The sequence below is a fragment of the Aulonocara sp. 'chitande type north' Nkhata Bay genome, linkage group LG12 (genome assembly GCF_057382095.1).
Source record: "Aulonocara sp. 'chitande type north' Nkhata Bay isolate Kocher_YH1m ecotype deep benthic linkage group LG12, A_spYH_male_GT1.1, whole genome shotgun sequence".
Classification (NCBI taxonomy): Eukaryota; Metazoa; Chordata; class Actinopteri; order Cichliformes; family Cichlidae; genus Aulonocara; species Aulonocara sp. 'chitande type north' Nkhata Bay.
The window spans coordinates 37,278,380-37,290,595 of NC_141355.1; the positions used below are offsets into that span (position 1 = coordinate 37,278,380).

The 12,216-nt window shown below is 38.8% G+C and overlaps 1 protein-coding gene across 1 annotated transcript in view; it reads right to left on the bottom strand.

Annotated features, from left to right (window-relative positions):
* Positions 1-12,216, bottom strand: part of rasgef1ba (RasGEF domain family, member 1Ba) — a 126,920-nt gene that overhangs the window by 95,725 nt on the left and 18,979 nt on the right. Inside the window, exon 2 of the mRNA XM_086315472.1 lies at positions 8,910-8,957. Within this exon, the coding sequence (XP_086171598.1) occupies positions 8,910-8,957 (48 nt within the window). The remainder of the gene's footprint in view (positions 1-8,909; positions 8,958-12,216) is intronic.

Consider the following 12,216-nt stretch of genomic DNA (forward strand, 5'->3'; position numbering starts at 1 on the left):
CCAAAAATATTTATCATGATATACATTTGAAAATTGCGATAACGATATAACTGACAATATAATTGACACTAGACAAAATACTTTACAACTCCACAACTTTATTAGTGCAAAAAAAACAAAAAACATCAATGTATTTGTATTAAAGTTATTTAAAATTTTTACAGTGCAAATGCAAAAAGGCATTTTTTTTTAACGGTACGATATGGCCCAGCCCTACTGAGGACATTTGTCTCAACGTGACGATTGTAATCTCAGACCTTTCTGATCTTTTGTTGTGCCAACGTAACACTGTAGCTGTTCCTCCATATCACTTATCCTTATTAGTTATGAAGACAGGCTAAGGGTGGGTTCTATGAATCATTTATGGGTTGGTGCAGAGACTAATTGAAATGAAAGAACAGATTGTGGAAACAGTCATTAGCCCAGTGTGCTTTTTAGGAATTATGTAGGGGAAAGCAGTGAACGTGTGACGGCGGGGTGCGCCGGTGTGATGATGAGGTGGACCCAGGAGCAGACACGGTGGGAGACCAAGTTTCAAAACAAGGCGAGCCTTTATTTGGCTGATACATGAATAAATCAAACAACAACAATAACCAAGACTAGACTATGAACTAAACGTAATTATTTTAACTGTGACTGTGACCTTGACTATGATTAACATGGGGGTTACATAGGCAGACGACCTGACAACGAGCAGTAAGAGACAAAATGCACACATGAGGTGATCAGCTGACACAAACAAATCATAATGACACCACAGGGGGAGTGTAAGACTTTCAAAATAAACAGGAAACATGACGGGACGCAGACGTGACCCGAACTTGACGACATGAACCACGCAGACATAAAACATGATGGATAAGACACACTCAACAACAAGGGGAACTTTAACACAGGAGAAGATGACACAAAGGAGTCTAAATGAACAAAGGACTATAACTAGGCAACCTAGGAGCTAAAGACAACAAAATGAACCAAAACATGAAATACGAATATCAAAATAAAATGAAACACTGGGTCAAACGATCCAGGACCGTGACAGAACGCTCTTCAAAAGAATCAATTAAAAAATAGTCACAGATTTCTTTTAAACAGCCTCAATGTTGAGAAATCCGATTAAAGTCAAGTCTATTAAAGCTCGTTTCTGTGGAAACAACAATGTATGGCTTTACAAAATCATATTAAAACTGCATAAACATTAAGACGAAGTTCAGCTGTGGATAAAAATGCAAAGCAAAACGGGGTAAAAAATTAACTGTTTCAACATCATCCAGCATTGTTTAACTGTTTAAATGCAGACTCATAATACTAGTAGATTACTTTGTCACAGGGTGAGGGTGGATATCTCCTCATCTTGTGAGTTGTAGTTGTGATTTGATCACGTCACTGTTTCACTCTCATTCAGATGGTCGTAATAAAAGTTTTAGCAGGACGCCCTGAATTCCTGCTAACTTAGCTCATCTTTACTTGGACGCTTCAGAGCTAAAAGCTTTGACCACATCTGGTGTTGCCGATGGGTGTGGTCAGATGTGTGTTTCGGAGCATCTGTAATGATGTGCAGAAGAGCGCTGGAGTGAGATGTTAATCTACAGGATTACAACAAAGGCAAGTTTTCAGAACAAGTATCAATAAAAGGCCAGTTTAACCTGTTAGTTAGCGGAGGAAGCAATGCTAATATGCAAGCAATCGTTTCCTTATTAACCTGTACAAACAAATTTAAAACACCTACAAATTGGATACAACATCAGACTATTGAATTCTGAATTGACTGCACAGTAAAATGAGAGATTGTGGTCACGTGTGGAGGGGGTCTTCTAGAAGGACATCAACTGTAAGTTTAATTTAAGCAAAACAGAAGCCTGTGTGAAAATCTGAGTATCATTCAGGATTGTTTTAATGCTTCTGCTGAGGAATGATGGAAGATAGCAAGCAAGATGGGAGAAACAAACCACAAAAGGAAGAAAGAAACAACAAAGACCAACAAAAATCAAACCCTGTTCTGCCACCTCACTCATTAGATAATTGCTTATGAGACTCAAACCTCAAAGTGGTGCTTCTACCTTTGACCTGTGACTTCTTCTACAAAGCAGGTGAAGATGAGACCAAAGGAAAAAGGAAAGCTGAGCTTTTATCTTGATTACAGGGTTGCCTGAACTAGAAGTGACCTGCTAAATGTGGACTTGTATGTTTATTATCAACCAGAGACCTGGAGCTTTTGACCCAGCTGACCTCTACTGCCCATCCTAAATGATTAGTCCCACAAAGTACACTTGCATTCTCCTGCTGCTCTCCTGTCAAATGTTGTTAAACTAACTCATGAAAGATAGATAGAAATTTTAAAAATAATACATCTGTCAGACCTCCACAGAAACTGCGGTTCTTCTAATACCAACTTTCCATTTAACTCAGACGCTAAAATTCCCAACTTCATTTATGAAATATAGATGTTTACAACCTGCTACAACGTGTTCGTTTACCATTCTCCAATCTAAGAATAGTCACTTCTGACTAAAGACAAAGACACTTGCTAATGTTGCGGTATACCAATGGGTCAATGTCTTTTACCATCTTGGCAAACTATTTTTATGATTTTGCTTATTTTACTGATTTCTTTTTTCTTTTCTTTTTTTGCATTGTTTTCTATGCCAATGTTGTTTTTTTGTTTTATGTTAGGTCTATCACTCTGACAAGTACACAAATCAAATCTAATACTTTTTACATTTGATTTATTATCATATTCGACTGGTTGTTGTAGAAAATAGATCAGACTACAGTGACAACAGGTCTGGTGATATTAGTCAAATGTTAACAGCTGTTGCAAAAAGTAAATGTCCATAAAAGGAAGCTGCTGCGTTCTGACAGGTGTTGTATAAGCTTGGAAGCCAAGCAGATGTAGTTCAGTGTTTGGACAGGAGGACATTTCACTGCAAAGAAACTTCACCTTATGTAACACCAACAATCACAAAAAGGATCAGGCAACTTCTGCCAGCACAGATTAGCTCAAGTGAACACGCTAAAAAAACAAATCTGCAAAAAAAAGCTCTACAATAAAGCAGCTGCTGAACTCATCTCAGCTGATCTTTTTTATGTCGTCACATTTTCAGTTCTCGGTTGCTTGATACATTAACTAATTTCTGCCGTGTGAGTGATTTGTTACAAAAGTTGGTCAAAGTTTATGTAACTTCTGGACAGCTGCCCCTGCCCTAGTTTAAAAAGACTTCTTAGGGCTTGTGACTCAGTCTGTCACTCACCATGAATCAGGTCATGAGCGAATCAGGCCACAGACGCTGAGCGATTGCATAAATATAGCCTGTTGTGTTATTTTGATACAGGTCTGTGATCAACTGCTTCAACTGCCATGTAGGCTTTAATAAAAAATATTATATATTATATATATTATAAATCCTATATATACACACACAAGTGCACTAGAGCAAATTTAAATCTAAATAAAAGGCACACATTTTCATTAACATTCATCACAAAATCTCTACAGATGAATAAAACATAATCCACTTAAAGTCACACAACAGATGACGTTCAGGTGAAAACACTGCACTTCAATCAGATTTGTTTTTGCTGAACTACATGAAAAAAATAAAAATCATTAACATTGAACTAAAAAGAAAAACCAATGTTGGAAAGACCAGAAAAGGATTCAACAACATCAGTACTCAAGTAAAACTCACCACTGAATCTTTTGTTGTTTAAATCACATCTTAATAAATTAAACTGTCCCTGGTACCAATTGAATTGATTCATGTTATGTTGTTCAGCCTTTAACAACTTAAATCAGACCGAGGATCAGTTCTTTCAGCTGAAACCTAATTGGAACAAAAAATATTTAGTCTATGATATAAAATGAAACCAAAGATGAATAGACAGTGTTTAAAGTTGAGAGTAATCTTGTAAGCTTTATTGCAGTGATGGCATGCACGCTGTGGGCATGAGAGGAAGCTAAAGTAAAATAAGACCTCTATAGGAAGTAGATTTTTTCAGCTACGAAGGAAAGCGGGTCAGTCCTTTGGAGTTACTCCCCAATTCAGACTTCCAGGAAACAAAAAACACTGAAAAAGTAAACCTAACATAAAAGTAGCCAAATAATGGTTTAATAATTTAAATAACCTGCAATGTGAAAGACAATGCATCTCGGAGTAGAACACATTCTACTCAGTATAGACAGTACTTTGCTAATTAGCAAAATTAGGTTAGCCAGCTTGCTGCTACATATATCTAAGATAATTTTTCAATCATCAGCCAAAAAGGAAAGTCGACTTACATGAAGGGACCTTTGTTTGGTTTGGGGGAGATTAAAACCATATCCAATTTATGTTTTTTCATACCCAACTCTATGCTAGCTTCCCTTCCAATCTGCAGTAGCTGGAAGCTAAAGATGGGATAAGGCCAGAGTATCACCTTTTTAAAGCCCCGAGCAGCTCTAGAATGAGTTTCTTTATGCTGATGACACCAAAGTAATCTTGGGTGTGTTTTCCAAAGATGAACGTATAGTGAAGGAACAGCAAGGCTCATGATATAAAGCAACATAGCAAAAGCAGCATTACACGGTCCAAATGGAACTGGGTCCCTCGCGTTTATTGATACCGTTAGAAATGGCAGGATGAATTCTTTAGCTTAAAGAGCTATAGGCCTATTTCGAGCACTCAGTCACATGGTTAAAAAAAAAAAGCACTTCACAGCGCAGAGACTATAAAATGCATGCAAAAAGATTGCTAATCTTTTTATGTTTTTTTAACTGTAAAGTCATTAAATGACAGATTTAAATGACCAGGGAATTGTGTTGGCCCCCCTATTCCTGCAAAGCAGCCCTGACCCATCGAGGCACTAGACCCCTGTAGGTGTGCTGTGGTATCTGCACCAACATGTTAGCAACAGATACTTAAAGTTCTGTAAGCTGCAAAGCGCGGCCTCCACGGATCAGACTTGTTTGTCCAGCACATCCCACAGATGCTTAATTAGATTGAAATCTGGGGGATTTGGAGACCAAGTCAACAACTCAAAGTCATTGTGCTTCTCAAACTCTTCCTTAATCTGCATTATCCTTCTGAAAGATGCCACAGCCATCACAGAGTACCATGAAAAAGTGTACATGATCATGTCAAAGTAACATACAAGGTTTCCCAGCACAACATTGCATCACATTGCTTCTGCCAGCTTGCCTAGTGGTGTATTTTTGCCCTTAGTGCAAAAATACACCACTATACAGATGCTTAAAATATTTCTGCATATTTTCCACAACACTACTCAAACGTGATGATTTTTGAAAAAAGTATAAAGTTTGTATAAAGTTTGCACTCTTGTGCTTCAAACACTGCAAATGTAGCTGATACTCTTTACACGTGATTCTGACTGATAAACACTGCAGGCTGTACTGGGACTTGTCTTGTGATGTGAACCCAGTAAACTGGTGTGAAATGGTCATTTCCCATGAAATACTTTCTCTCTCCCTGCTGCCTTAAATTCTGTGGGTTCATAAAAGTTTGTCCTTTTTCCATTTGTTTGTGTTTACTACTAAGCATAAGATAAGATAACCTTTATTAGTCCCACACGTGGGAAATTTGTTGTGAAGCATGTGAAGTCATTGGTCTGCAGAGTGTAACAGTAGCAGTTCTGTACCCACTGCCCCAAGTCTTTAACCCGATCTGTACTGAAAACTGGTTCTAAACGTTGTGTAAGAGCTGAAATGTCACACCTCCTCCCCATTTCCCCTCCAAAGCATACCAAAGTGTCACAGCAGGTCTGAGCTTGTTAATATCTGCAAGTCATGTTTAAGTTCATAAACTCCTAAATGAAACGATTTCCTGTGGGCTACTAACAACACCTTTAATTACTTTTATGGGGGGGTTTCGTTTTCACTTTCATTTGTTGTGCATATTACTTTACCAGTGTTGGATCCACTTGGATCCAAGTAATGTGAATTTGATTATCAAACTGTGAGTATAACACTGAGCAGATGAATGTGCCAGAGCAGACTCATCCACAGATACTTCACAATGCACCACCTACACGTGTTCCCTTCAGGTGGATTTCAAAGAACTACAACTTGAATAACTACTTGTGGCTTCTGATGCCTGCGTCCAAGTCCATAAAATCACTGCTTAAACCTTAAACCTAAGGCCTGCAGTAAAACATTCCTTACATATATATTCATATGCCAATTCACTTCAATTTCACGCATACAGTATAACGTCAAAACTTTGCCTTCTTTGATCTGCACTTCCTTTTTTATTTGACAGGTGGTATGAAAGCCTAGCTTAAAACTATTTCTTGCAAGATCTAGAAATATATTCGTGTTCATGTACAAGAAACTTTCCACAATTTCACAACATGTTCCTTCACATTTCTGTGAAACACTGCACTGCACTTTTGTGCCGCGGACCGGTTTAATGTCAGACATATTTTCACAGACCGGCCTTTATTAGTCCTTTATTTATCCAGGTAAAAATCTCATTTCCAAGAGAGACCTGGCATCATGGCAACAAAAGCCACATACCACATAAGTATATAACATTTAAAACAAATACAACATCCCATACCAACATGTGTAAAATATACAATAACAGATCAAATTAAGAGTACATTAAAAACAATCACACTGAGTAAAAGAGTTGTTCTCTCGTTCCTTTAAGACAGACTTAAACTCTCCCAAGGTAACCAATTCTGATCATTTCAGTTCCTTCTGCAGATTATTCCAGGAAGCAGGGGCAGCGTATTTAAAAGCCTTTTTCCCCAATTCTGTTCTGATTTTTGGGACAATCAATTGTATGATATTGTGAGAACAAAGGCTGTATTGGTTGTGGTTTTTACACATATAAACACATAAATAAGATGGAACCAGCCCAAGCAGAGATTTATAGATAAAGATCAACCAATGGGAGAGTCTGCAAAAGGTGTCGCGGATAAATACAACCAAAGAAAATGATACGACCAAGACAAAAAGGGTGGTATTTTGTAAATATCATAATTAATGTGAATTCACTGTGTAACTTAATTAGCAGCGTCCTCCTGAAATGCGCCAACAACACTGAGAGTAACATCCTCCTCTCTGTCCCTTAATGCTCTCTGGTCGCTATGGTAACGCGTAAATATTTCTTTCAAAATAAGACACATGACCACAACACGGGAAAACACCCAGGGAAACAGAGTTAACTATAAAAACCCTGAAAACCATAAGTTTCACACCCGAGCCTCAACTCTCGCAGCCCGGTACCAAACGACTCACTGACCGGTACCGGTTAGGGACCTCTGCTTTAGGTGGACTTTAAGCGTTTTATCTAGTTTACACTCTCTGTCAATTTAGAAATACCAACAAGCCTACCATGCATGTGCTTGAATATTTCACAGTACTCTGGTGGAAACTCATGCTGGAACATGATAAATGTGCAAGCTCTGCACACATGTATATGTAGTGGTGCATTATACCCTTTTTTATTTGCTAAGCTTGAGCTTTTTGGCATACAGACATGACAGTGCAGTAGTCTTCTATTTTTACTTATTTTGGAGAAGAAAAAAAAGAGGTAATTTTTACTAAAAATCTGAGAAAACTTAAAAACCCAAACCAATGTGCATTATGAACGGCAACTTTCTTAACAGGGATTTAATTATTCCATGTGGATGTTCTGCTCATGCAAGTATGACTTCTGTCAAAATTGTTATTAAAGTATGATTAACCACTTTTTCTGCAAATGGCGTGACAATCTTAAGCAGTGGATGTAGGTTGTCACTGGGCTGTCATCTGCGCGTGTACTCACAATCATTCTTGGACGTAAAAAAGCCACCATAAAAGAATAATATGTCACAGCCACTCCAGAGACTTTTCAGTTTCTGGCCGAATAAAAATAAATCAGAGTGCTGACTTCATACTTCTCAAATGATCGATGCACAATGTCTTTCTTCTGCTTTGATCCTGGATGAGGTAACTGCAAGTGAAACCAACAAAGCCCTGAATGCCCAGTCACCTCACGGGGGCACACGGTGAAACACAAACCACCAGATTACAGACTCATTCAGGTTTGTTTCATACTCACTAGACTGACAAAGGGAATTAGGAGAGAGTGCGAGATGAAAGATGTGTTTGGCGGCATTCTCAGACAGCTTGTGATTAACTGGGAAGCACACGAAGAAGAATGAAGGAGAGAATTAGGCCATTAATGTGCTCAAGTGGCTAGATTGTTATTTACATGCTGTACGAATCACATGACTAATTTGTCTGGTTAAACAGTACACGCTGATTTGTACAGATGTAACAGAAATGAAAAAGACTCATTTGTGCTAATTAAAGGTTTCTGAATTTAACGTTGATAGAAGAGATAAAGAGAGGATGATATGGAGAATAATAAGATGGAAAAAGGAGGGGTGGGCTGCAGTCAAACAGAGAAGAAAGATCAAAGCAGAGGCCATCGGTGTTCACTCCTGCAAAGACACACTATGCATGTGTGTAAGTGTGTGTTACACCATCTTCAAAGATATCTGGCAGTTAACAGAGTCTCCATTAACCACAGAAGTCATCAAAGAACTTTTAAATATCAAGAGCAAACTTTGGGTTTCATCTGGAGCACTTCCCCACAGAGCTGCAGTCCAAATAAATTACACTTTGTGATGTTAACATTTTTTGGGAAATTTTCATAATGCTTTTGATAGAACAGATATGATTGTAGTAAAATACAACACTGCTCCATGTAAATCTGTACGTGCTCGGATGGTTTTTATCATGTGATGTTTACAGCAAAGTTATCAGCACGTGTTGTTTTGTGTTGGCTGAGCCAACTCGGTGGCATGTTTTGTACAGTCAGCTCTGTGTGTGTGTGCACTCCCTATTCCCACAGCATGAGGAACATGGAGAAACAAACCACAAACAATAAGTGATTTAAGCGTTTCATGTGTTTACCTACCCGCTGTTTGGAGGAAGGCCTCATTCCAAGATGGGGCTGGCTTCGACACTGCAGGGAGGGGATGAGACAAAAATATGATGATGAATCTCAAGAAAGGATCAAACAAAATATTGTTTTATATCACTAAACCACAGCATGTTCTTCTATTTAGTTTGCTATATGCAGACTTTAACAAAGCTAAAATGGTTTAACAATAAAATTAAAAAGTAAATTGTGTTTCTGCGTACAGTATTTGCCTTTTTTGATTTAAAATACCTGAAAGCCTTTTCAATATTTTACACAGAAGCAAAGGACAACACAAAACAGATCCACATTCATGACACCAGGCATGTCCAAAGTCTGGCCCAGGGGCCAATCATGGCCCTAGGTCATATTTTTTATGGCCCTTTGCACTTATATTAATAAATAAAGTATTATTTATACCGCAAACAGAATTAATACATGTAATTTCTCTGTTCACTTCATGTTTCAGCACCATGAGAACCCATTGGGTTTTATGCACCCACACAATACACAGCCATGAATGCTGATGAATGATCTCCTTTCAGTTTCAAAAATACATGAAGGTGATTCCCAAAGTCGGACTTGCGCTGGCCCAAACACAAACCAGTGTCCTCTTCAGTCATGCTTCTGTGATTGCTGCAGATGCACTAAGCTACTATTAACCAAACAGCAAGCTGGGCAGCAGTAATAACTTGGAATGACGCAATGTGGAAATTAAAGTTTTTCATTGCTATGACTTTAATGTACATCAGCCCAACTAAGCTAAGAAGGCCCATCCATAATGCCAACATTGAAGTTGTAGGAGTAAATTTCCAAAACCACATGAAAAGAACTGGTTTGCTATGAGACTGAGGCCCTGCCCACACGTGCATAAAAACAAGTTTTTATCTCGTCTTGGCATCCAGAGTTAAACACAACACAGGTTCCATAAATATTGTGCATCATTTAACACACCGAACACCAATATTAGAAACAGTGAGATAATAAGGGATGTAAAAAAAAAAAAAAGCAAAAACATCCTGCATATTTACAAGAATTTAAGCTTTTATCCAGTAATGGCTGACTTTGTATTTAAAGCAAGTAATCTGGATGGTTTACACCTTGAAAGGTGTAAAAGAAGTTTGCAAAATCAGCCAACTTCACATTTGGCATCAATGTTTCAATTTCAGATTTTTGTTGCATATCACAATTCTTACTTATCAGTGATGTGCATTCATTTAATAAAAACAAACTTCTCCCACTGATATTCGATACACTTTGAAACACTGTTTCTGCATGTATGGTATTCATACTGTTGCCCTTCAGGCGCTGGCATCAGCTTTCACTCATTCTAGTGACCACTAGCAGAGTGCCAGTAATATTACAGTTAGACTCGTGATCCCGACAAGAAAGCTTAAAAAGCGAACAAAGCTTTAAAAAAAAGACTCGAGAAGGCAACTGGGTTTATTCCCTCCCGGCTGTCGGCTAAATGCTGCAAGTGCAAAATGTAAATGAGTGCATTTAAACTGCAGGCATTAAGACAAATGTAGCCATTAGTGGTATTTAAAAGTGAACATAGAGTTTCTCACAGAGGGGACGACAGAACAAGGAATCCTAATGAGTGTTTAAAAGGCTCGACATGAAGCTCCCAAAGGAGTTATTTACAAAGGAAAAAACTCAGGAGCACGATAATGAATTCCCACATGCAGAGAAACACACACACACACGCACGCCCCTCAAACACACACAAGCGCACACATACACGCACTGTGAACACTGACAGACATTATTTGATCTAGAGATTGAGATTTTTTTATGTGAAACACACACAGTCAGACTTCCATAAACACCACTACCCACATGCACACAGAAAGCCTTTTCTCTGCTGCAGCAAAGATATTGTTTGATATAGAGTCTCACTTTTCCTTAAATACACAAAACCAACCTCTCACAATCAAACCTCAGATGATTTGATGTAAGAACTTATTGTTTCATACCCAGAGCCACAAAAAGCCCACGCTCACACAGGCACACACGCACCTTCTAACCAACAAAGACATCGTTTGATCCAGAAAGACTGAAACCAGGAAGCAGCAGTAAACCTTCCAGAGAAGGAGCTGGCTTTTGTTTTACAAGCTACACCGTCTGGAGATTGTGGGGACATTTGAGAGAGGTGTGAGAGCGTGGTTAGAGAGGCGATTGGTGAGTGAGAAGGGTAAAGGTGGCTAAACGATACCCCTGCAGATATCCCCCTGAGACCCAGCCTACTCATTTATGTCCTCTGTTGTGGACACACAAATCACAAAAAAAGTTAAACTGAGACATACATAAACTATGTTTTCTTCCTAAATCTAACCAAGTAGTTAAACTGAAAATACAACAAACGAGTCTAAAAATAATAATCCCATGTGAAAAATCAACTGTATTCTGATTCTGCTTCTTGAGGCAGACTTAGTCTAATGAACAGAAAAAAACTGAGCTCTACATTTAGTCATTATACAAATATGAGACAGTCAGACAAAGAAAATCCGATTATTCCGAGGCTGAAACAAATGAAACGGGGTTTATTCTTGGTTTCCAATACCTGACACTTTTCCCTTTTTGTTTTACTCCTGCAGATGATTGCCGTGACCTTTAGAGAAATATTACGCTGCATAGAAGAGAGAGACGCGGCACCTATGATTGAATGTCTTTTTGATGAAAGCAGAGGGACGAGGTGAAGAGGCGGGACGGAGAGGAAAATGAAAACAGAAGGACAAGACGGGGAAAATCGCCTTGCGTTCTCTCCGTCTGATCACAAGCACAGTGCGACGTTCTGGTTCTGACATTTTAGCTTGAGATGTCTTATCCATCTTCTGAGGTTTTTGCTGGATTGCCAACTGTCAACTATCAGCTGGAGTGAGATCAGGTGGCGAGTGTGGGGGGGTTGCAGTTTTGTGGGCTTTATGGGTAGTCCGTCTATCACGTGTGTCTTGTAGACTTGGAGAAGACTCACAACCAGCTTCCAGCTGCGGGGTGTATTATGGGAGCATGGGGCTCCAGGCCTGCTGCTAGACCATCACCTTGTATAACCACAGTGAGAGCTGTGTCCACGTGCTTGGCATGAAGGCATAGTCAGGGTGAGGAGGGCATCTGTCAGCTGAAACCAACAACACTACTGCTTGAGAAAGAAAGATAAAAAAAAACAAAAACAAAACAAACAAAAAAAACGCTTCACTGTCAAATTAGCTAAGTCTGATGTCAAGGTAACAGCGGTCTGCGCTCTAGAGCTGCAATGCTTTGGTCACATTACACCATATTTTGCATATTAATCTATACGCCCCTC